Source organism: Salmo salar, chromosome ssa21 (assembly GCF_905237065.1).
Source record: "Salmo salar chromosome ssa21, Ssal_v3.1, whole genome shotgun sequence".
In the NCBI taxonomy this organism is placed as follows: Eukaryota; Metazoa; Chordata; class Actinopteri; order Salmoniformes; family Salmonidae; genus Salmo; species Salmo salar.
The window spans coordinates 8,997,245-9,024,277 of record NC_059462.1 but is presented as its reverse complement, the minus strand read 5'-3'; the positions used below and the strand labels follow the sequence as shown (position 1 = coordinate 9,024,277).

Genomic DNA, 27,033 nt, shown 5'->3' with positions numbered 1-27,033 from the left:
TTAAGGTGTTGCTTAGGTTGGACTTCTTCAATGATGAGGACCAGTGTATGCCCACGATTGTGTGGGGACATCGACATGCTGTACCAGGTTGAGACAGTCAAGCATGTTCAGGAATCCGTAACAGAGTAACATTTTGTTGAATCAATGTGAATGTTGAAATCACCTAGGATAACATATGCACATACACCATCCTCCTCACTCACTGCCAGCACAGCACAGCTGTGGGAAGAAAGCCCAACTCTCAGCAGAAAAGCCCTCGATTCAGTGAGAAATGAATAGAGAGATGCTGACCTACATTTTCTTCACGCCATACCGAGTGTTCCCTTTTCCCGGCTAATTACCACAATTAATATATTATCACTCCGGTCTCCTCGCATCCATCAATCAAATAAAAAGAGTGAGAGCCGTGCCGTGGTCTCACACCATTGCCACTATCTAGTCTCCACTTTTACTTTGCTTCCTCTGGTGTTTACTGAGGACCATGTCTCGGTCGGTTCTGATCCGTCGTCATGCACTCAAAGCTGCCCATCTTGACCGTGTTGCTGCCAATGAACTTCTCAGCGGGGTGTTAAAGAGCCTGGAGGAGGCATTGGTCTTTGGAGCGACGGGAGAGGAGAGGCTCACTTTTCAAAGGCGCTGGCATAATTTATTAGGAGATGACTGGTCCGAGTGTTGATAGCGTGGGGTGGAGTGAAGGGGTGGCAAGCAGATGCTCCCTTAGGGTTGGAGCCAGTCAATGAAGAATGGAAATACATTGAATACAATGCATCTTAGGCCTACTCATGTTATAGTAGAACCTATACAAATCTGCTGCAATACACCTTAAAAGGAGCATACAACAATACTAAACTATTTTACCCTTAGATGCCCCAGACCAAGGGTCTCTAACCTTTTCTAGCATGAGAGCTACTTTTTATACTTTTTTCATAGCTTTCAAATACGCACATTCTTCTCTCCTCTCTCCTACAACTCTAGATGATTCTTCTCTTAATCATCAACAGTCATGACACAAGTTTCTACAGTATACTACAAAATTCTTGACTTTAACAAGTGTTAACCATTGAGTGGAGTTGCATTGCTAACAGAATGGCAACATTATCCATTTATTTATTCTATTCTCCTTAAACACATTGTGGTTCATCAAGTAATATTTGAAACAGTCAGCCAACCGAAACAGCAAGACACTATTAGTTAACAGCAACACGAGGGGGAGCATGTAGACAGATGAATAGTGTTTATTTCTGCTCTAGTCTGGTCTATTCATCACTCAGACTAGAGACGCACACTCAGATGTCATGTCCACGGCAGCAGCCATCATTAGTGTGCAGAGACACTGTCGATCAGCCTATTCACTCTGCTTGCTACTAACACACAGACACACAAATAAACAAAAAAAAGCCCTGCTGCATGGGAACAGCATAAGCCATGGCACAGAGGCGAAAGTACTTTGAGGTTGAATCAATGTTTTATTGTCAGTGGGGGTTCCTCATTCATCACACGTTTGTGCCACAAAGCATCTTGATGACTAGTGGAGATGAATCTGTCGGTCATCTCTACCTCAACGAATAGCAGAGTTTCTGTGAATGGTGTGAAGTGTCATGAATGTCAATGAGCAGCCTTGAGGCGTGTGTGTGGCTGCAATTCAATCAATTGCATAAAAGGTTCAATCACAAGGTCTACACTGTAACAGAGGTGTTAAAATATATAGTTTTTGTGTTACATATGCTCCTGCCTTGATTGAACGTTTAATGTGTAATTGCTGCTGGTCTTCTCAAGAAGGGCTCCCTTACAAAGAGACCTTGGTCTCAATGGGACTTACTGCTTCAAAAAAAACTTAAATAAAATGTTTTAAAAAATAATCTTATTTGATGTGTCAATTAGTCTTATTTAATGGGTCAATTAGGTTCAATAAAAAATAAAATGAATATAAATAGATTTCCTTTATTTAGGCTACAATTGACTGGATCAGGGCTAGTGTCTGTTTAACAGATAGTAGACACTGTGCATTCTCTCCATTGCCCAACACATTGTCCTTGGGGATGGGATAATTATCCAAGCTTTTGAGTCAATTGTGAAATGAGTATTGGCAAAATAATGGATGTTGTTTGTGACGATTGATGGCTCTGAAGCCCTTCTCGGACTGGGAATGGTGCACTTACCCAGTTCGTGAGGCAATTCATGGCAGAACACGGCAACAGATGTACTGATGCCACCGGTAATATTTGCACTGAAGGCAGCACCTGTCAAAGAAACAACATTCAACAACAAGAACATTGACACAGACTTAATTATGTTACACAACAGTATAATACAGTCTAATCTTTATTAATTCAACCTTTACCTAGCCAGATAAGTAATTGACAACAAAATATTTTACTAAGTGGCGGCTTACTGCTCACCTATGGCCAGGCCGTCGCTGAAGTTGTGCATGCCATCACCCATGATGACCATCCAGGCAATGCTGGCAATGCCCGCGTCTTTCATCTCCTGGTCCGAGTGGCAGTTCCCGCCGTGTGAGTGCCCATGCCCACCGCCATGAGAATGCCCGCTGTGGTTGTGCCCGTGTTTCTTGGGCCGACGGCCGTTCTCCTTGGTAAGCGAGTCTGCAGGGGCCAGTGGTGTCTTGTTGCTGGGCGAGTCAGGTGGCTGCAGCTCTGTAAGCTGAGTGTCGTTGTGGCCGTTGTCGCAGGAGATGGCCGTGCTGTCCGGACCTTGAGGGGGGAAAAGGAGTAGAAAGCTGTTACTAATTGCCAAGTTCAGGATATACTGTATATGGTATGTCCTACAAAACACAAGCACACAAAGCTGCCAATACAGCCATGCATATATAAAAAAGACACACACACACGGTACTTTTGTCATGCATAGTATTAACATCCTCCTACAGACAAAATTCCAAGCTACACACGTCTCACACAAATCTTCCACTCAGGTGCATTTTAAGTGTGGTAACAATCCTACTCTTTTGTTAGAGTTCACTTTAGGACAGGACACCCTCTCACCCTCTGTTAGAGGCTTGAGGTGAAGCCACTCTGCATCCGAGCGTCGATTCAGCTTGTGATCTGACAGCTTCCTGCCAATCTTGGCCTCCTCGCCCCTCTTCTTCCTGCGACAGAAGGTGCCCTGAAGGAAGAAAGAATAGACACATTAATAGAAAGACACAGACTTGTTTGCTAGCTCAAGTATAGCAATTCACCCACACTTAAGTGATAATTCCTGAGAAACCGGGTTACAAACATACAAAAATAATTTGACATATTTTCACAAAAAAATGTTATTTTGATTAATTTATTCATACTATTTCATCCTTCCACAAGATAGTCCCGACACAAATCTAGGGTTGCTACCCAAGCCAGCTGGTTGTTCGTTCTATTGGGCGCCAGAGACGTGACCCAGTCGTTCAGTCTTTTTGTTCTGCAGCCGGTGGAAACTTGTGGAATAGACACAGGATGGAATGCGGTTTTAAACAATCAGCGTCCAGGATTAGACCCATCAGAATAGAGAGTGGGAGGCCCCGGTGCACAACTGAGCAAGAGGACAAGTACATTAGTGTCTAGCTTGAGAAACAGATGCCTCACAAGTCCTCAACTGGCAGCTTCATTAAATAGTACCCGCAAAACACCAGTCTTAACGTCAACAGTGAAGAGGCGACTCCAGGATTTTCTTGTGAAAGAATGGTGTCCATCCCTCCAATAAAGTTTCAGACACTTCTATGCCAAGGCGCATTGAAGCTGTTCTGGTGGCCTAAAGGTCTATTAAAGACACTATGTTGGCGTTTCCTTTATTTTGGCAGTTACCTGTACATGTACTACTACAGTGCCTTTAGAAAGTATTCACACCACCTTTTCCACATTGTGTTGTTACAAAGTGGGAATGAAATGGATTGTCATTTTTTTGTCAACGATCGACACAAACTACTCTGTCAAAGAGGAAGAAAAATTCTAACTTTTTTGTAATTAATTGAAAATAAAAAAACAAATATATCTTGATTAGATATGTATTCAACCACCTGACACAATACATGTTAAAATCACCTTTGGCAGCGATTACAGCTGAAAATACAATATTTTTGTTTATTGAAAATATATTTCAAAGTGATTTAGATTGTACAATGATTCTCTACAATATACAGTACTATCTTGTTTTGTCAAACTGAAAGGCAAACTATTAGAATTTTAAACAACCAGGAAATGTTGGAGCGACATCTGCATAAAAACTGTAATTAGGCCATTCGGGAAAATTCAAGGTTGTCTTGGTAAGCAAATCCAATGTACAGTTGAAGTCGGAAGTTTACATACACCAGAGCCAAATACATTTGAACTCAGTTTCACAATTCCTGACATTTAATCCTAGTAAAAATTCCCTGTCTTAGGCCAGTTAGGATCACCACTTTATTGTAAGAATGTGAAATGTCAGAATAATAGTAGAGAGAATGATTTATTTCAGCTTTTATTTCTTTCATCACATTCCCAGTGGGTCAGAAGTTTATATACACTCAATTAGTATTTGGTAGCATTGCCTTTAAATTGTTTAACTTGGGTCAAACGTTTTGGGTAGCCTTCCACAAGCTTCCCACAATAAGTTGGGTGAATTTTGGCCTATTCCTCCTGACTGAGTCAGGTGGGTAGGCCTTGCTCGCACACTCTTTCAGTTCTGCCCACAAATGTTCTATGGGACTGAGGTCAGGGCTTTGTGATGGCCACTCCAATACCTTGACTTTGTTGTCCTTAAGCCATTTTGCCACAACTTTGGAAGTATGCTTGGGGTCATTTTCCATTTGGAAGACCCATTTGTGACCAAGCTTTAACTTCCTGACTGATGTCTTGAGATGTTGCTTCAATATATCCACATCATTTTCTTTCCTCATGATGCCATCTATTTTGTGAAGTGCACCAGTCCCTCCTGCAGCAAAGCACCCCCACAACATGATGCTGCCACCCCCGTGCTTCACGGTTGGGATGGTGTTCTTCGACGTGCAAGCCTCCCCCTTTTTCCTCCAAACATAATGATGGTCAATATGGCCAAACAGTTTTATTTTGTTTCATCAGACCAGAGGACATTTCTCCAAAAAGTACAATCTTTGTCTCCATGTGCAGTTGCAAACCATAGTCAGTTTTTTTAATGGCGGTTTTGGAGCAGTGGCTTCTTCCTTGCTGAGCGGCCTTTCAGGTTATGTCGATATAGGACTCGCTTTACTGTGGATAGAGATACTTTTGTACCGGTTTCCTCCCGCATCTTCACAAGGTCCTTTGCTGTTGTTCTGGGAATTATTTGCACTTTTTGCAGCAAAGTACGTTAATCTCTAAGAGACAGAACGCGTCTCCTTCCTAAGCGGTATGATGGTTGCATGGACCCATGGTGTTTATACTTGCGTACTATTCTTTGTACAGATGAACGTGGTACCTCCAGGCGTTTGGAAATTGCTCCCAAGGATGAACTAGACTTGTGGAGGTCTACAATTTATTTTCTGAGGTCTTGGCTTATTTCTTTTGATTTTCCCATGATGTCAAGTAAAGAGGCACTGAGTTTGAAGGTAGGCCTTGAAATACATCCACACGTATATCTCCAATTGACACAAATTATGTCAATTAGCCTATCAGAAGCTTCTAAATCCATGACATCATTTTCTGGAATTTTCCAAGCTGTTTAAAGGCACAGTCAACTTAGTGTATGTATGTAAACTTCTGACCCACTGGAATTGTGATACAGTGAATTATAAGTGAAATAATCTGTCTAAACAATCGTTGGAATAATGACTTGTCATGCACAAAGTAGATGTCTTAACCGACTAGCCAAATCTATAGTTTGTTAACAAGAAATGTGTAAACTTCCGACTTCAACTGTATAAAATCAAATCAAATGTATTTGTCACATACACATGGTTAGCAGATGTTAATGCAAGTGTAGCGAAATGCTTGTGCTTCTAGTTCCAACCATGCAGTAATATCTAACAAGTAATATAACCTAACAATTCCACAACAACTACCTTATACACACACACACAAGTGTAAAGGAATGAATACGAATATGTACATAAAAATATATAAAATGAGTGATGGCCGAACGGCATAGGCAAGATGCAGTAGATGGTAAGAGTAGAGTATGTACATATGAGATGAGTAATGTAGGGTATGAAAACATTATATGAAGTGGCATTGTTTAAAGTGGCTAGTGATACATCAAGATGGCAAGATGCAGTAGATGGTATAGCGTACAGTTTATACATATGAGATGAGTAATGTAGGTTATGAGAACATTATATAAAGTGGCATTGGTACATAGACAGGGTAGTCATTTAAAAATCATGTTAAACACACAGTGAATCCATGCAACTTATGTGACTTGTTAAGCACATTTCAGCGTTTAATTTTTTATTTATTTGTAAACATTTCTAAAAACATAATTACACTTTGACATTATGGGGTATTGTGTAGATCAGTGATACAAAACCGAATCAATTTTAAATTCAGACTAACAACAAAATGTGGAAAATGTCAAGGGGGGGTGTGAATACTTTAAGGCACTGTATTTCCTACAATCTATTCTTTCACGTCACACTAATATTCATAAGGTATGTCTTACTTCCCAGGTATTTTGAATACCAGTTCACAATAGCAAACACCAGAGGTGTGCACTCGAGTCACATGACTTGGACTCGAGTCACAAATATGGTGACTTGCAACTCGACTTTGACTTTAACCCCAATGACTCGTGACTTAACTTGGACTTGAGCCTTTTGACTTGAACTGACTTGATACCCTCCAAGCCCAAATAATAAAAATGACGCTTACATTTTTTTTTTTTTTAAAGCATAAACTCTTCATTTAACAGATTACAGTTTGAATCGGACAGCTGCCAATCAAATTGTGCCAGCTGAGAAAAAGTTGTGTGTGGCAGTGCAGAGGAACGTCGGTGGGTGAATTCAGATGGAACCCGTGGAAAGATACCCAAAATTATTATTTGCGGATATAAGGACTACACTGTAGTCAAAAAACGGATCGCAACTTGCAAAACACACGGTAAGAAAATTACAGACGGAGGCGCAACAACTTCCAACTTTGTTCGACATTTGAAGCTGCACAAAGAACATTAAGTCATGGCTAATATAGCCGACAGCTAGCTAGCGAGCGAGCGAGAGAGAGATATATATATATATATATATATATAAAAAAAAAAAACTTTGCTAGTGTAGGCTAGCGTAACGTTAAAATAATGAGCCTCCACACTGTCAGTCAGTGCGGGAATGTGATCATTGCACCCAAGATTGTGCTACAACTGGCCAGGCAGTTGGAAGCCTAAATCCTGCCTGATGTTACTGCTGTTCCTGAAACCATTGACATACGTTAGCCCACTGTGTGTGTGTGTGTGTGTGTAAGGTTGGGCAATTGTGCACGGGGGGGGGTCTTTCTCATGGCTACCCATGTACTTCCATGGAAATATAACGTTTTTGGAATGTAATAAATATATATTTTTAAAAGCATTCATAAACACCTAGTTATGAAGTTATTTCCATAGCATTCAATCAGGTATGGGTGCATGGCTCCTTCTTACCCCTGCATCTTTGTAGTGTTTGAACATGCCGAGGCAGTGCTCAATGATGAAGAGGAAGTAGATTCCAGCCAGCGCTGTCAGGCCCTTCCAGACCCCGTCGAAGGCAGTGAGCATGTCCACCTCTTTAGTGTTGCTCTTGTTTCCTGACTCACCGTGACTGTGGTCATGCTCCCCTTGAGCCTGTGAGATGGGGAAAAAAAACAAAAAACAAAACATTGGTGGCACTATTTTACAGTCTTGTTTCCACTGGTATTTAATAGGAAATTGTGGTATAGTGTAGCCGGAGTACCAGTCTTTTTAGTTAACATTCCACTCCTTGCCTCTCCTGTCATTTGCCAAAGAGACTGGCCTTTCCTCAATCTTCAAATATTAACATTCTATCATCAATGACCTCGAAGAGATCAGAGGATTTGATCCCGATTTGATAACCCTCATAGCTGTACTCCAATCACAAAAGGTATGCAAATATTGGAACTATATAAACATTTATTTTCTCCACAGATCACATAGGCAAAGACTTTTATAACTAACCCAAGATAGACCACATCCTGTCGTTTCCAATGGAAGAAAATTATTCATCTTATTGGCACATGCTTACTCTGAAGTACACATGTTCAATAACCAGGGGTTAAAATAAAGCGGTCCGCTACAGTGTCACAGCAAAAGAAAGTGGGGTACGGTGTAGTGGTAAAACATGAGCATATAACAATAATTCAAACAAAATGTCAAGAAAACTGTAAGCTATTACACCACTTATCATTACCGCATGTCAGAGGCATGAAAAATTTGCAAAATGGACTTCATCTCGCTCCATCTTCTCCGACTGTCGGCCACTGGGCTTCCCCTCATCAACATATTCAGTGTTGAGTGGAAATGCCAACCAGATGCTTCAGATTTACACATTCAGTGAAACATATGGCTCGTTGTTCTGTGGCCTTTTTTTGTTGTTGTCCAGACAAAAATCAGTCTGAAAAGTTGCTAGCTCATGTCGACCATGATGTCCTTCTGGACATACTGGAGAAGTAAATTGGTTTAGGACCTATTAAACCAGTATAGAGTTTGTCACCCTTGGTGAACATACAGCAACTGTGAAAAAAATGGTAGCGGTCACACACGATTTTCACTGCTACGCAGACGATACACTTTACGTTACTATGTCGCCAGAAGATTTCAACTCCACGGATAAATTATTAGACTGTATTAGTGATTTAAATACTTGGATGCCTCACAGCTTCCTCCAGCTAAATCAAGATAAAGACCAGGTAATATAAAGACCAGGTAATATAAAATGTGAGGCACAGAGAGAATCTGGCCTCACATTTTAATTCACAGGTAATATAAATAAAACACCAGGTTGAAAAACCTACGTGTTATTTTAGATTCTGACCTAAATTTCAAATCACACATTAGGAATGTGACTAAAAATAGCTTTTTTACCACACGAGGAACATTGGCAAGGTGTGGCCATTTCTCTCTCAGGCTGATACAGAGACTCATCCACGCATTTAGTACAAGCAGGCTTGAGTACTGTAATGCTCTCCTGTCTTGGTCTACCCAAAAAAAACAATTAGTCAAATGCAAAACATAGAATGCTGTAGCACGGGTAATGACCAAGACCAGACGGAGCACGTTACACTGGTTTTAAGGTCTCTGCAGAATTTTTGTAATAAATTATAATATATTAAGATTCTTCTATTGGTTTTTAAATCAATCCATGATTGTGCACCCCAATACATTTCATTTATGTACCCAGTAGGTCCTTCAGGTCCTCTGGCAGCCTTTTAACTATCCCAAATTAAGGAACAAGAGGCATGGAGAAGCAGCCTTTAGTTATTATGCCCAAATCTCTGGAATAGCCTGCCAGAGAACCAGAGCGGGGCCAAAACTGTGGACATATTTAAAAGAGATCTTAAAACGCATATTTTTAGCTTAGCTTTTCTTTAGGGTGCTTTTTAGTCATTCAGTTTTGCTCCTTCTTTAGTGTTTTCTTATCGCATGTTTGTTGTGTAGTAAATATTTAAGCTCTTATTTTCAGTTTTTTTTATCCATTTTTAAAGTCATGTGAAGCACATTGTGTCGCATTCCATGTCTGAAATGTGCTGGCTGTATAAATAACGCTTGATTTGATTAAATGATCAAACTAAAGATATACTGCAATTCAAACCATAAAACATTGCACATTGATTTTAAAATGCAACAACTTGCCTAGCTAACAGCTAAATTGTTGTATTTGACTTTGTATAATTCTAATTTCGAAGCTGCACAAAAACCAATTAGCAACCCCGCCGGACATCCAGCTGCATATTGAACATTGAGGATTGCTGAACGTGGAATGTTGGCTAAAAAGGCTGGTCCCCAGACTAGATACGGTGTACTTTCTTTAGAAATTCAATGAATTTAACTATTTTAGCATAAAGTGCTGAATACTTTTTTTTTCTGTGTGTTTATTGCAACAATAATATCAATATTACACATCAATACAGAGACACTTCTGTGTATACAATGAAAAAATAAAATAAAAGACCAATTCAGGACATCTTTAGATGTGACAAGGCAATGAGACATTAACAGACATTCAGAGTCAATACTTTGAGGGACTTATAAAATTGTAACAGTTAAATGAAAAAACTCCATTTACATTTGTGAATATAATATTTGGCCAAGAGAATACCATTTTTATAAAACAGTTATGATCGGAATTACAAGGATAAGCATAGTGCCATTTAGCAACAAACATACTGTTTAGCACCAGTGTTCTTTAAAATAACAGATGGAAACTTTAGCAAATGCTTAGCTAGTAACTTTGGCCAACATTCTTTAATTTCATGGCCTGGATTCCTGAACTTGTTAACAGAATGAAATGTCAAGGCAATTATTTCATCGCTATTAGGGGTGATGGATGATGAATTGATGACTGGCATGAAACTCAGAGGTGAGGAAGTCTGGATGGAATAGTTTGCAGGGAGCTGATTTTCTGGGGTGGTCTGAATGCAGGTTTTGTGGAGAAAGATTGTCTGGGATAATGCAAAAGGCTAATTCAACTAGAGCAGTCTCATTTTACACAGATAAAAAAAATCTAAATAAATTGTGTGTGATACTTCACAAGGAGCTGTCAGGCTGAGGGCTGTGAGGGGAGTTGGCACTGTATGTGTGGCACTATATTGGCACTCCACTGAGGGCACCCGTGGTAAGGGAACAGGATCTTATAGTGAATGAGTTGGTCTGGCGATGGCAGGGGTTTAGACAGTGGGGCGCAATGTTTAGAACTTTGCAGATGAAAACGTCATGAAGAGTCAAAACCTTATTTCTTATTCTGCAAGAAAACTAAATCATATCTGCTCTACGCAATCCACTTCTAACTGAACGCTCTAACGTTAGGCCAGAATGTGGTTAGTGGGTGTGTGTGGATTGGGTGCCATGGCTACGCGGGAACTGAGATGGCATGCGAGGTGAATGTGTGGGTGGTAGAGGGCAGAGAAGTTGGCCTACTCCGTGTTCGAATTGCATATGGATCAAGGCCTAAAATTAAACACCCGCCACACACCAAATGCAGGTAGGTTTTGGCATTGGCGGGTAGTTACTCAGGGCTCTACAGTGCAGGCACTTTATAAAGATTGTCACAAGTCAAGTATGGGCACTTGTGAGTTGTGATTAATAGAAATATGATACTGCAGCATTTATTTTTCTAAGTATTTCTGCCATTCTGTTTCATACATGTTAATGCACAATCCAATCCTAACGTTGTTCCCCACCTCGCGCAGCAACACTGCCTGTCTGGGGGGCTGTACACACTGAAGTGCTGAAATATTTGTTTTTAGAAGCAATGCACACAGGCAGGAGTTGGTCTAACTAGTAAAGTGAGACTTGTGCCTCTTGGATATTTACATTGTTTTGTCCACAAGTTTTGTTTTTAACCTGTTAGGGCTAGGGGGCAGTATTTACACGGCCGGATAAAAAACGTACCCGATTTAATCTGGTTATTACTACTGCCCAGAAACTAGAATATGCATATAATTATTGGCTTTGGATAGAAAACACCCTAAAGTTTCTAAAACTGTTTGAATGGTGTCTGAGTATAACAGAACTCATATGGCAGGCAAAAACCTGAGAAGATTCTGTACAGGAAGTGCCCTCTCTGACCATTCCTTGAGCTTCTTGACTCTTTTTATTGAAAACTTAGAATCTTTGCTGTAACGTGACACTTCCTACAGCTCCCATAGGCTCTCAGAACCCGGGAAAAAGCTGAATGACGTCTTTGCAGCCCCTGGCTGAAAAACATTAGCGCCTTTGGTAAGTGGTCTATCAGAGGACAATGAGACTGAGGTGCGTGCACGAGGCGACCCCATGTTTTTATTTTATTTTCTCTCTCTTTGAGCTAAAACACAGATTCCCGGTCGGAATATTATCGCTTTTTTACGAGAAAAATGGCATAAAAATTGATTTTAAACAGCAGTTGACATGCTTCGAAGTACGGTAATGGAATATGTAGACATTTTTTCGTCACGAAACAAGTCGGGCGCATCACCCTTCTTTACACTTCCGATAGTGTCTTGAACGCACGAACAAAACAGAGGATATTTGAACATAACTATGGATTATTTTGAACCAAACCAACATTTGTTATTGAAGTAGAAGTCCTGGGAGTGCATTCTGACGAAGAACAGCAAAGGTAATAACATTTTTCTTATTGTAAATCTGACTTTGGTGAGGGCTAAACTTGGTGGGTGTCTAAATAGCTAGCCCTGTGATGCCGGGCTATCTACTTAGAATATTGCAAAATGTGCTTTCACCGAAAAGCTATTTTAAAATCGGACATAGCGAGTGCATAGAGGAGTTCTGTATTTATAATTCTTAAAATAATTGTTATGTTTTTTGTGAACGTTTATCGTGAGTAATTTAGTAAATTCACCGGAAGTTTGCGGGGGGTATGCTAGTTCTGAACGTCACATGCTAATGTAAAAAGCTGGTTTTTGATATAAATATGAACTCGATTGAACAAAACATGCATGTATTGTATAACATAATGTCCTAAGATTGTCATCTGATGAAGATCATCAAAAGGTTAGTGCTGCATTTAGCTGTGGTTTGGGTTTATGTGACATTATATGCTAGCTTGAAAAATGGGTGTCTGATTATTTCTGGCTGGGTACTCTGCTGACATAATCTAATGTTTTTCTTTCGTTGTGAAGTCTTTTTGAAATCGGACAATGTGGTTAGATTAACGAGAGTCTTGTCTTTAAAATGGTGTAAAATAGTCACATGTTTGAGAAATTGAAGTAATAGCATTTCTAAGGTATTTGAATATCGAGCCACAGGATTCCACTGGCTGTTACGTAGGTGGGACGATTTCGTCCCACCTTCCCTAGAGAGGTAAAATGTTGTCGGCCTCTACTAGTCAGATTCTCACAGGCACACTTGTGATGTGCAGTTCGCAAACAATTCATTATTTTTGAACTAATATTTTTACTGTCTTGATTAGTGTTATGTTAGCTAGCTACATAGTTGCCTTTGTATCATGATAAAGGTGTAGTACTGAAACTATCGAGGTTACCTAGCCAGCTACACTTTCAAACAAAGTCAACAACGCAGCCACTGGTAGCTAGCCTACTTCACCAGCCAGCAGTACTGTATCATTTAGTCATTTTAGTCAATAAGATTTTTGCAACGTAAGCTTAACTTTCTGAACATTCGAGACGTGTAGACCACTTGTCATTCCAATCTCCTTTGCATTAGCGTAGCCTCTTCTGTAGCCTGTCAACTATGTGTCTGTCTATCCCTGTTCTCTCCCCTCTGCACAGGCCATACAAACGCTTCACACCGCGTGGCCGCTGCCACTCTAACCTGGTGGTCCCAGCGCGGACAACCCACGTGGAGTTCCAGGTCTCCGGCAGCCTCTGGAACTGCCGGTCTGCGGCCAACAAGGCAGAGTTCATCTCAGCCTATGCTACCCTCCAGTCCCTCGACTTCTTGGCACTGACGGAAACATGGATTACCACAGAAAACACTGCTACTCCTACTGCTCTCTCCTCTTCTGACCACGTGTTCTCCCATACCCCGAGAGCATCTGGCCAGCGGGGTGGTGGCACTGGAATCCTCATCTCTCCCAAGTGGACATTCTCTCTTTCTCCCCTGACCCATCTGTCTATCGGCTCCTTTGAATTCCATGCTGTCACAGTTACCAGCCCATTCAAGCTTAACATCCTTATCATTTATCGCCCTCCAGGTTCCCTTGGAGAGTTCATCAATGAGCTTGACGCCTTGATAAGTTCCTTTCCTGAGGATGGCTCACCTCTCACAGTTCTGGGTGACTTTAACCTCCCCACGTCTACCTTTGACTCATTCCTCTCTGCCTCCTCCTTTCCACTCCTCTCCTCTTTTGACCTCACCCTCTCACCTTCCCCCCCTACTCACAAGGCAGGCAATACGCTTGACCTCATCTTTACTAGATGCTGTTCTTCCACTAATCTCATTGCAACTCCCCTCCAAGTCTCCGACCACTACCTTGTATCCTTTTCCCTCTCGCTCTCCTCCAACACTTCTCACTCTGCCCCTACTCGGATGGTATTGCGCCGTCGCAACCTTTGCTCTCTCTCTCCCCCGCTACTCTCTCCTCTTCCATCCTATCATCTCTTCCCTCTGCTCAAACCTTCTCCAACCTATCTCCTGATTCTGCCTCCTCAACCCTCCTCTCCTCCCTTTCTGCATCCTTTGAATCTCTATGTCCCCGATCCTCCAGGCCGGCTTGGTCCTCCCCTCCTGCTCCGTGGATCGACGACTCATTGCGAGCTCACAGAACAGGGCTCCGGGCAGCCGAGCGGAAATAGAGGAAAACTCGCCTCCCTGCGGACCTGGCATCCTTTCACTCCCTCCTCTCTACATTTTACTCTTCCGTTTCTGCTGCTAAAGCCACTTTCTACCACTCTAAATTCCAAGCATCTGCCTCTAACCCTAGGGAGCTCTTTGCCACCTTCTCCTCCCTCCTGAATACCCCCCCCCCTCCCTCTCTGCGGATGACTTCGTCAACCCTTTTGAAAAGAAGGTTGACAACATCTGCTCCTCGTTTGTTAAGTCAAACGACACCGCTGGTCCACTTTCTACCACTGGTCCTGCTCACATTGCCTTACCCTATGCTTTGACCCCTTTCTCCCCTCTCTCTCCAGATGAAATCTTGCGACTTGTGACGGCTGGCCACCCAACAACCTGCCCGCTTGACCCTATCCCCTCCTCTCTCCTCCAGACCATTTCCGGAGACCTTCTCCCTTATCTCACCTCATTCATCAACTCATCCTTGACCACTGGATACGTCCCTTCCGTCCTCAAGAGAGCGAGAGTTGCACCCCTTCTCAAAAAACCTACACTCGATCCCTTCGATGTCAACAACTACAGACCCGTTTCCCTTCTTTTCTCTCCAAAACTCTTGAGCGTGCCGTCCTTGGCCAGCTCTCTTGCTATCTCTCTCAGAATGACCTTCTTGATCCAAATCAGTCAGGTTTCAAGACTGGTCATTCAACTGAGACTGCTCTTCTCTGTGTCACGGAGGCTCTCCGCACTGCTAAAGCTAACTCTCTCTCCTCTGCTCTCATCCTTTTAGACCTATCTGCTGCCTTTGATACCGTGAACCACCAGATCCTCCTCTCCACCCTCTCCGAGTTGGGCATCTCCGGAGCGGCCCACGCTTGGATTGCGTCCTACCTGACAGGTCGCTCCTACCAGGTGGCGTGGCGAGAATCTGTCTCCGCACCACGTGCTCTCACCACTGGTGTCCCCCAGGGCTCTGTTCTAGGCCCTCTCCTATTCTCGCTATACACCAAGTCACTTGGCTCTGTCATATCCTCACATGGTCTCTCCCATCATTGCTATGCAGACGACACACAATTAATCTTCTCCTTTCCCCCTTCTGATAACCAGGTGGCGAATCGCATCTCTGCATGTCTGGCAGACATATCAGTGTGGATGACGGATCACCACCTCAAACTGAACCTCGGCAAGACGGAGCTGCTTTTCCTCCCGGGGAAGGACTGCCCGTTCCATGATCTCGCCATCACGGTTGACAACTCCATTGTGTCCTCCTCCCAGAGTGCTAAGAACCTTGGCAACACCCTGTCGTTCTCCACTAACATCAAGGCGGTGACCCGAACCTGTAGGTTCATGCTCTACAACATTCGCAGAGTACGACCCTGCCTCACACAGGAAGCAGCGCAGGTCCTAATCCAGGCATTTGTCATGTCCCGTCTGGATTACTGCAACTCGCTGTTGGCTGGGCTCCCTGCCTGTGCCATTAAACCCCTACAACTCATCCAGAACGCCGCAGCCCGTCTGGTGTTCAACCTTCCCAAGTTCTCTCACGTCACCCCGCTCCTCCGCTCTCGCCACTGGCTCCCAGTTGAAGCTCGCATCCGCTACAAGACCATGGTGCTTGCCTACGGAGCCGTGAGGGGAACGGCACCTCCGTACCTTCAGGCTCTGATCAGTCCCTACACCCAAACGAGGGCACTGCGCTCATCCACCTCTGGCATGCTGGCCCCCCTACCTCTGAGGAAGCACAGATCCCACTCAGCCCAGTCAAAACTGTTCGCTACTCTGGCACCCCAATGGTGGAACAAGCTCCCTCACGACACCAGGACAGCGGAGTCAATCACCACCTTCCGGAGACACCTGAAACCCCACCTCTTTAAGGAATACCTAGGATAGGATAAAGTAATCCTTCTACCCCCCCCTTAAAATATTTAGATGCACTATTGTAAAGTGGTTGTTCCACTGGATATCATAAGGTGAATGCACCAATTTGTAAGTCGCTCTGGATAAGAGCGTCTGCTAAATGACTTAAATGTAAATGTACTGACTCAAGAGTCATGATTTGTTTTTCATGAGTGACTTGTTAATTTAAGTTGTTCGTTTGATCTGCTAGTGCCGGCCGTAATGAGTCCTAAAGCAGGATTAATACACGTTCCTCCGGCTCAGCGACTCCAGAGACGTGCTCCGACCACCAACTGTCTGGCATATGTGTGGAGGAACTTACAATTGATTGCATGGTGCATTAATGAATGCCATTAATTGATTATTGAATGTTATGCTGGAAACAGCTTTGTAGAACCAAAACATACACAGCTCAACAAACTCAAAACTCGACAACGTAACATTTGGAGTGCTGCAGTTCGCAAACAACATTGTGCTCATCACCCTCACGGCAGTCAAGGAATGCATTTTGCCAAGAGTTGCTCAAAACCTAGTCCAGTTACAGCCACAACTAGTCTAGACCTTGTAATAAACGCATCAATAAATAATTGTATATGTTTGTATGCCCAGCAATACACACATGTACATTGTTTAAAGCACGTTTGCGTCACAAATGACAGCTCCAATGAGCCCCCTATGGTGAACGACATGTGAACCAGAGGCTTAAGAATCATGACTTCGAGAGTTCAGTTCATCGATGCCCAGTAGAGGGTCCTGAATGCTCTGGGCATGACTGACTCAAATGAACGAAATTAGTCAAAAGATGAGTTATTATGACTGAACGAGTCGAAAAGATCAGTCAGCAAAAAGAGCCGAAATTTCCATCAGTAAGGCACACTGAAGACTCAAGTGGCCCCGTTACCACAGTAACCTTAAAGGGGCAGCAGAATCTGTGATATTTGGTTAAAAGACTCAGGTCACTAAATATTACATTAAACTGAGAAATATACCACATTACTTCTTACTAGTAATACATATCTTGTTTTAGAAACGTTACTAAGCATGCTCATCCATTTTGTTTAACGCAAAACAAATATTTTGGTTGGTAAAAAAAACCTGAGAGGCATTAAAACGTTTTTAGGCCCTGACATTGACTCTTGGGGGTGCCCCATGTCTCTTAGGGGTGCCAGATGTTAATATTTTTATTTTGGGGGGGCCTGCATAGATATTTCCATTCTTGTTGTGGGGTGCCCAGCTCCCCTCTTCCAAGTATAGCTTTAATTCACGTGGGGCAGCAGGTGAATCATCAATCTGACATTCTGTAAAAAGTCTTCCTATTGGGGAAATTCGACTTAACCTCTCTAGGGTATGTGGGACGAAATCATCCCACCTAGTCAACAGCCAGTGGAATCGCGTGGCGCGATATTCAAATACCTTAGAAATGCTATTACTTCAATTTCTCAAACAATCAACTATTTTACACCATTTTAAAGATAAGACTCTCGTTAATCTAACCACATTGTCCGATTTCAAAAAGGCTTTACAACGAAAGCAAAACATTAGATTATGTCAGGAGAGTACCCAGCCAGAAAAATCACAGACCCATTTTTCAAGCTAGCATATAATGTCACAAAAACCAAAACCACAGCTAAATGCAGCACTAACCTTTGATGATCTTCATCAGATGACACTCCTAGGACATTATGTTATACAATACATGCATGTTTTGTTCAATCGAGTTCATATTTATATCAAAAACCAGCTTTTTACATTAGCATGTGATGTTCAGAACTAGCAAACATACCGAAAACTTCCGGTGAATTTACTAAATTCCTCACGATAAACGTTCACAAAAAACATAAAATAAAGAATTATAGATACAGAACTCCTTAATGCAATCGCGATGTCAGATTTTAAAATAGCTTTTCGGCAAAAGCACATTTTGCAATATTCTGAGTAGATAGCTCGCCATCACGGGCTAGCTAATTTGACACTCACCAAGTTTGGCGTTCACTAATCTCAGAATTACTATAAAGAAAAATTGGATTACCTTTGCTGTTCTTCGTCAGAATGCACTCCCAAGACTTCTACTTCATCCACAAGTGTTGTTTTGGTTCAAAATAATCCATAGTTATGTTCAAATATCCTCTGTTTTGTTCTTGCGTTCAAGACACTATCTGAACGGTGATGCGCGGACGCGTATCGTGACAAAAAAAAAATCAAAATATTCCATTACCGTACTTCAAAGCATGTCAAACACTGTTTAAAATCAATTTTTATGCGATTTCTCTCGTAAAATAGCGATAATATTCCGACCGGGAGACGTCTTTTTCGTTCAATAACTGAAAATGTAAAATGGCCTCTTCACGTGCACGCCCGTCTCATTGTTCTCAGATCGACCACTAACCAAATGAGCTACTGTTTTTCAGCTTGGGACTGCAAAGTCATCATTCAATGTTCTGGTGCCTTCTGAGAGCCTTAGAAAGTGTCACGTTACAGCAGAGATCCTCTGTTTTCGATAAAGAGAGTGTAGAAGGCCAAGAAATGGTCAGAGAGGGCACTTCCTGTACAGAATCTTCTCAGGTTGTTATACTCACAGACACCATTCAAACAGTTTTAGAAACTTTAGGGTTTTTTCTATCCAAATCAAACAATTATATGCATATTCTAGTTTCTGGGCAGTAGTAATAACCAGATTAAATCGGGTACATTTTTTATCCGGATGTGAAAATACTGCCCCCTATCCTAGAGAGGTTAAAGGCCAAGTGCAGTCAAAATTAAGCGTTTCCTGTGTATTATAACATATTGTACAGCTGAAACGAACACTGTAGAAGTATATAACAAAAGTTAAAATCAGTGTCATTTTCTCATAGTTGTTGGTTGAAAATACAATCGACACAGGACCTAACCAGCAGGTTTGCATGGGGGGAATTTCAGCTTTCCAAGGTAGATAGAACAATAACGAGAGAGGTCTAAACCTTTCTGCTAGTAACAGCTAGTTTTCAGTTACCCCTCCCCACTCAGACCACTCCCAGAAAAAGTCACAGCAAAAAATGCTAAAAAAGCTATTTTTGCCCATTTAAATGGAATCTATTACAGTAAGGTACTTAGTGTCTTTTTCCACATTTTGTTACATTACAGCCTTATTCTAAAATTGATTAAATTGTTGTTTTTTCTCATCAAGCCGTACACAATACCCCTTAAATGACAAAGCAAAAAATGTGCCAACCCAAACAAGTCTCTGAACCTGTTGGTGGATGTGTGTAGGTTGATTGGGTGCCATGGTGGCTATCTGAGAAACTGAGGTGTCACACAGGGTCAGTGGAGCCGGAAGTACTCACATGTGGCAGCAGGTGGAGCAGGGCGTCTCCGCTGAGCGTGCCCACAGCCAGGGCAACCAGGAAGGTGAGCAGGAACTTGAAGCAGCCCTGGTTGAGGATGGGCACCAGTATTACACCCAGTAGGGACAGCAGGCTGATAATGGTGATGGAGACAAAGCCCCACATCCAGACCCACACTACACACAAACAGAGAAAGGGGGTGGGGGTGAGAGAGACAAAGATGGCGAGAGAGAGTGAAGAAAGAGAAAGAGTCATACCACAACTCATAAGGGAAGGAGCATTATGCATCTAATGCAAAAAAATATTGTGAAGGGGGAGTGACACCAGTCAGAAACCTGTCCCCCTGCTGAAGAAATGTCTACCGTCCACAAGCTGTTGGCATTCATAGGCTTACTTTCTTGAGTGAGATTTTGTAACAACCACTTCCATCGCTATTGAAAAATGTCATTATGAGTTCATTTTGTCCTTGCTCCTCGAACATTTATTCAAAACAGAGGCCCAGAATTAAAACGGAAACAATGTATCAAAAGGTCATAAAAGTATATGGTCATGACAGGACCAGTTTGACAGTCATCGTTGGGGCCAGGGCTCTAGAAAACTGAGAAACTAAAGAACAATTTAGATGTTTAATGTAGTGTGAAATTCAATGTCACACAAACGTGTGCCGCATTCGCTAGACCGATACTAGCTTCTGCCGCCAGCATTCAGGTCTGGCAGGTGCCGAAGACTGAAACTGCAGGCTCATCATTCAGACAATTGATGTCAAGGGTGGACTTCGACAGTCCTTTCTTGCCACGTCAAAATTAATTGGTTTTCGATGAATATGTTGTGAAGATTGCGTAGCCTGTTTTGGAGGTGGCCTGACTAATAACAGTGCCTTAGTTGGTTTGTTCAGGTTATTATACATGTAACCCTAAATAACCACAAAATTCTAATGACAATAACTACACTCCAACTGCAAGTTAAGGAGTGGGAGAAACCCTTTCCTTGAAGCCCCAAAAGCAAATTTATACCATTGTTTTCCAGTTATTTTATAGGGCAGGGTAATCACATAACTTTCAGTGGGCCTGCATGCGACATGTGACTCCTTACGCTTCACAGGGATCACAAACGCTCTCACGGGATCAAATAAGTGCAGCCTTTGGAAAGGTTTAAATACTTTTTTCCTTCTCTCGGGGTGGTCACTGGTCTATCTCGACTGGATAGGTTAAACCAAGTGTTCATGGACCTGTTAACCCCTAGTCGTTTCAGAGGTGTATTCCAAAGTAGCGTCAGCAAATATTATACATTAACAAAAAAATTATAAAAATAGGAGGAGTGAGCGGTCTTAACGCTAACATCAAATAGATCAAACAACGATAGTCCAAATTTATACAAATAACTAATGAATGAAACACCTCGTCATGCATCTTTTCATCTGTCTAGTCTCAGGTGGTTAATGAAAAAGTGATCCCTGATCATTCTGTAGTTGTCTGAATAGCTGTACAGGGAGTGAATCAAGCAGTTGCTGTCGCTTTGCCCAAAGGATTAAAAATCATTACAAATCTCCAAATGCTGCAAGTCCTTTTGGAAACAAGAGGCAGGCGTTCTTCACGGGGGGGGGGGGGGTGCGCGAATGAAAGAGACAGGGCACGACAAAGTTTTAATTACACAGCTATTAGATGTTAGTTTTGGGAGCATGCCTGTTAAGCTCAGCTTTGGGATAACAAAAAAACATCATTTGAAGACCGCAACAGGGACTGCGTCATAAAATTGTATTAGCTTTCAACTCCTCTTCCAACGAGCTTTGAGAGTGGGGTGAGGTATTGAGGAATCAAGGCTATTCGTTTTCAGACAGATATTATCATGATCTCCTAACAGGGAGAAGATTTTTGATTACCAAAAAAAAATTACATGTGCCTTCCTATGGGGAAATTCAACTTAAAAAGGCCCAGTGCAGTCAAAATTAAGCTTTAAAAAAGTGTTTTAAATCATATTGTACAGCTGACGAAAAGAAACACCGTAAAAGTATAAAAATGTTCATCAGTATTATTTCCTCAGTTGCTGGTTGAAAATACAATCTACACATGATCTAATCAGCAGGTTTGCATGGTGAGAATTTCAGCTTTCCAAGGTGAAATCACCATGTGGTAAATTGGTTGATAGACCAATAACAAAAAGAGGGATCCAGACCCCTCTGCTAATAACACGAGTGCTCTGGAGCAGGTTTTCCATCAAAGATCTCTGTACTTTGCTCGGTTCATCTTTGCCTCGATCCTGACTAGTGTCCCGGTCACTGCCACTGAAAAACATCCCCACAGCATGATGATGCTACCACTATGCTTCACCATAGGGATGGTGCCAGGTTTCCTCCAGACTTGACGCTTGGCATTCTGGCCAAAGACTTCAATATTGGTTTCATTAGACCAGAGAATCTTGTTTCTCATGGTCTGTTGTCCTTTAGGTGTCTTTTGGCAAACTCCAAGCGGGCTGTCATGTGTCTTTTACTGAGGAGTGGCTTCTGTCTGGCCACTAACATAAAAAGGCCTGATTGGTGTAGTGGTGCAGAGATGGTTGTCCTTCTGGAAGGTTCTCCAATTGCCACAGAGGAACTCTGGAGCTCTGTCAGTGACCATCGGGTTCTTGGTCACCTCGATGATCAAGGTCCGTCTCCCCCAATTGCTCAGTTTGGCCGGGCGGCCAGCTCTAGGAAGAGTCTTTGTGGTTCCAAACTTCTACCATTTAAGAATGATGGAGGCCACTCTTCTTGGGGAACTTCAATGCTGAATAAATGTTTTGGTACCCTTCCCCAGATCTGTTTCTCGACACAATCCTGTCTCGGAGCTCTACGGACAATTCCTTCGACCTCATGGCTTGGTTTTTGCTTTGACATGCACTGTCAATTGTGGGACCGTATATAGGAAAGGTGTGTGCCTTTCCAAATCATGTCCAATCATTGAATTCAACACATGTTGACTCCAATCAAGTTGTAGAACAATCAAGGATGATCACTGGAAACAGGATGCACCTGAGCTCAATTTTGAGTCTCATAGCAAAGGATCTGAATACTTATGGAAATACAGTATTTCTATTTTTCAAATGTGCAAAAATGTATAAAAACCTGTTTTTGCTTTGTCATTATGGGGTATTGTGTGTAGATTGATAAGGAACATTTATTAAATGCACTGTAATTGTTGCCAATAAATTATTTGATATAGATATAAATACAGCTGCATTGGGCCCTTAAACGGTCCAAAACATTTAAATGTTATGTCTATTGAACGAACTCCAGAAGTAGGTAAACTGGTAAATAACGTGTGGATTCATAGGGGACAAAATTAATTATTGACATGGCTCTGTTTAAGTGGCTAGGGATGTTACATTGGGATTTGTGTGAAAACATCTTGTTTATGTGAGTCAAGGTTAGTGTCCTCTCTCTGGCTTAATCCCTTTTAATGGCCATCCGGGGAGCTTCAATGGTGTGAGTTTAGCACCACTGACATTCCAAAGGGCATACAAAAAAAAAAAGACCTCTACCCTCCCCTCTGTAGGACTGGAACAACATTGTCTACACACCCTTGTTGCAGCAAACATCCTATAATATGCTGCAGTTGTGGGCCACACCCCTCAGGTTATCCTGAGTTATATTGAAAAATGTTTACCAAAGTTGGTCGCCAACTCCTCTATCCTGCTTTGTGACACACCCTTCAGGTGTTGATGCCCATGAAGCGAATATGCATATGCCACAAAAGGTGGCTAACCTTTGAGCCAGGTAAACTGTCGTACTTAGATAGTCCTTGAAATCTCATAGCTCCCAGTTGGTGAAGATGACATGAATGCATTTTAGTGCTTCTGAAATTGGAACAACTCTTCAACCAATGAGATTTTAGATATGGCTAAGCAAGCTAATGTTGCGGCTGTTAACTTGGTTATGGTGACAATGTGTCAATAATGTATGTGTTTTATTTAAATCTGTTGGTGAAACACAGCTTTTCACTTTAGTGAGATTTTGCCAACCATTATTATCAGAAGATTCTGCATCAGTATTTGTTGTGTCGCTGCTTCATATTCCGCATTCACACCAGTTGCTTGGCCTTTCGAATTAAATAGTGCCAGAGAGGAAGAGGTGAAGCAAGAGCTGACTCCTGTCCAAAATCTGAAAGTGGGGAGTGTTGAATTTGGTCAACATAAAATGTAATTGCTAAATGAGATGAGGCCCATTTGGTCTAATGGAAGTTAAGAAATGCTTTAAAAATCGTTTGTTACAAATGTACTAGTATAGAGTGCATTCGAAAGGTATTCAGACCCCTTCACTTTGTTAGACTTATTCTAAAATGTATTAAATATATTTTCCGCAATCTATTCAAAATACCTCAATAACAAACCAAAAACAGGTAATTGTTTTGGCACATTTAAGGAAAAAAATAAAAGAAATACCTTACTTACAGAAGTATTCAGACCCTTTGCTGTGAGACTCGAAATTGAGCTCCGGTTTCCATTGATCATCTTGGAGATTTTTCTAGTTAAATAAAGGTTCAATAAAAAAATAATCTACAACTTGGAGTCCACCGGTGGTAAATTCAATTTATTGGACAGGATTTGGAAAGGCCCACACCCATCGATATAAGGTCCCACAGTTGACAGTGCATGTCAGAGCAAAAACTAAGCCATGTGGTTGAATGACTTGTACGTTACGCTCCGAGACAAGATTGTGTCGAGGCACAGCTCTGGGGAAGGGTACCAAATTACTGCAGCATTGAAGGTCCCCTAGAACACAGTGGTCTATCATTCTTAAATGGAAAACATTTGGAACCACAAAGACTCTTCCGAGAGCAGGCTGCCCAGCAAAACTGAGCAACCAGGGGAGAAGGACCTTGGTCAGGGAGGTGACCAAGAACCCAATGGTCACCTTGACAGAGCTCCTCTGTGGAGATATGAGAATTTTCCAGAAGGACAACCATCTCTGCAGCACTCCACCAATCAGGCCTTTATGGCAGAGTGGCTAGATGGAAGCCACATGACAGCCCACTTGCAGTTTTCCAAAAGGCACCTACATCTCAGAAAGTTTTAAACTGTCAAGAGGAGTAAGACAGGGTTTTCCACTATGGGTAAATCCCTTTATTATTGCCATCGAAATGTTAGTTGTTAAAAACAGATGTAACAATATTAAGGGATTAGAAATCCAGGGCTTAAAAACAAAAAGTTGTCATTGTACGCTGATGATTCATGTCGTTTTCTTTAAAATCCACAACTAGTATCCCTCCACAGCCTCAGAGGATCTACATACCTTTTCTAACCTCTCTGGATTAAAAGGAAATGACGACATGTGTACTATATTACGTAATGGACCATAAAAAAATAAAAAAAAAGGTACATTACTGTGTAGTTTACCAATAAAATAGTCTGATGGAGATGTGGACATACAGTCGTGGCCAAAAGTTGACAATGACACAAATATTAATTGCCACAAAGTTTGCTGCTTCAGTGTATTTAGATATTTTTGTCAGATGTTACTATGGAATACTGAAGCATAATTAGAAGCATTTCATAAGTTTTTATTGACAATTACATGAAGTTGATGCAAAGAGTCAATATTTGCAGTGTTGACCCTTCTTTTGCAAGACCTCTGCAATCCGCCCTGGCATGCTGTCAATTAACTTCTGGGCCACATCCTGACTGATGGCAGCCCATTCTTGCATAATCAATGCTTGGAGTTTGTCAGAATTTGTGGGGTTTTGTTTGTCCACCCACCTCTTGAGGATTGACCACAAGTTCTCAATGCGATTAAGGTCTGGGGAGTTTCCTGACACAAAATATCAATGTTCTGTTCCCCGAGCCACTTAGTTATCACTTTTGCCTTATGGCAAGGTGCTCCATCAAGCTGGAAAAGGTATTGTTCGTCACCAAACTGTTCCTGGATGGTTGGGAGAAGTTGCTCTCAGAGGATGTGTTGGTACCATTCTTTATTCATGGCTGTGTTCTTAGGCAAAATTGGGAGTGAGCCCACTCCCTTGGCTGAGAAGCAACCCCACACAGGCATGGTCTCAGGATGCTTTACTGTTGGCATGACACAGGACTGATGGTAGCGCTCACCTTGCCTTCTCCGGACAAGCTTTTTTTCCGGATGCCCCAAACAATCGGAAAGGGGATTTATCAGAGAAAATGTCTTTACCCCAGTCCTCAGCAGTCCAATCCCTGTACATTTGGCAGAATATCAGTCTGTCCCTGATGTTTTTCCTGGAGAGAAGTGCCTTCTTTGCTGCCCTTCTTGACACCAGGCCATCCTCCAAAAGTCTTTGCCTCACTGTGCATGCAGAATGCACGCACACCTACCTGCTGCCATTCCTGAGCAAGCTCTGTACTGGTGGTGCCCCAATCCTGCAGCTGAATCAACTTTAGGAGATGGTCCTGGCGCTTGCTGGACTTTCTTGGGTGCTTTAAAGCCTTCTTCACAACAATTGAACCGCTCTCCTTGAAGTTCTTGATGATCCGATAAATGGTTGATTTAGGTGCAATCTTATCCTTCCCTGTGAAGCCCTTCCTTGTGCAAAGCAATGATGACGGCACGTGTTTCCTTGCAGGTAACCATGGTTAACAGAGGAAGAACAATGATTCCAAGCACCACCCTCCTTTTGAAGCTTCCCGTCTGTTATTCAAACTCAATCAGCATGATCTCCAGTCTTGTCCTCGTCAACACTAACAACCGGGGTTAACGAGAGAAATACTGACATGATGTCAGCTGGTCCTTTTGTGGCAGGGATGAAATGCAGTGCAAATGTTTTTGGGGGATTCAGTTCATTTGCATGGCAAAGAGGGACTTTGCAATTAATTGCAATTTATCTGATCACTTCATAACATTCTGGAGTATATGCAAATTGCCATCATACAAACTGAGGCAGCAGACTTTGACAATTAATATTTGTGTAATTCTCTAAACTTTTGGCCACGACTGTACATATCCCAAAGGAAAGACATTTAAATCGAAAGTTAGCAAAAACAGATAAGATCTTGCTACCATGGAAAGGAAAATACATGTCTGTTGGTGGAAAAATCACCCTGATCAACTCTAGTCATATCACAGTTTACCTTTTTGCTTATGTCTATGGTTTTCACTTACGGTTGACCGTTTAAATTTTTATTATATGAGCAAAAAAATAAATGTTATTTGGAACGGCAAGCCAGACAAAATGAAAATGGCCCATTAATATAATGAATAGGAATTCTGAGGGCAGAAATGATTCAATATTAACCTGTTAGGGCTAGGGGGCAGTATTGACACGGCTGGATAAAAAACGTACCCGATTTAATCTGGTTACTACTCCTGCCTAGTAACTAGAATATGCATATAATTATTGGCTTTGGATAGAAAACACTCCAAAGTTTCTAAAACTGTTTGAATGGTGTCTGTGAGTATAACAGAACTCAAATGGCAGGTCAAAACCTGAGAAGATTCTGTACAAGAAGTACCCTGTCTGACCATTTCTTG

The 27,033-nt window shown here is 42.0% G+C and overlaps 1 protein-coding gene across 3 annotated transcripts in view; it reads right to left on the bottom strand.

Annotated features, from left to right (window-relative positions):
• slc39a10 (solute carrier family 39 member 10) overlaps positions 1–27,033 on the bottom strand; it is a 73,768-nt gene that overhangs the window by 11,285 nt on the left and 35,450 nt on the right. For all 3 annotated transcript variants that reach the window (XM_014163912.2, XM_014163913.2, XM_014163914.2), the window contains 5 exons: positions 19,569–19,744; positions 7,552–7,731; positions 3,003–3,123; positions 2,400–2,711; positions 2,160–2,240 (listed from right to left, as the gene is read on the bottom strand). In XM_014163912.2, coding sequence (XP_014019387.1) covers positions 2,160–2,240; positions 2,400–2,711; positions 3,003–3,123; positions 7,552–7,731; positions 19,569–19,744 — 870 coding nt within the window. The remainder of the gene's footprint in view (positions 1–2,159; positions 2,241–2,399; positions 2,712–3,002; positions 3,124–7,551; positions 7,732–19,568; positions 19,745–27,033) is intronic.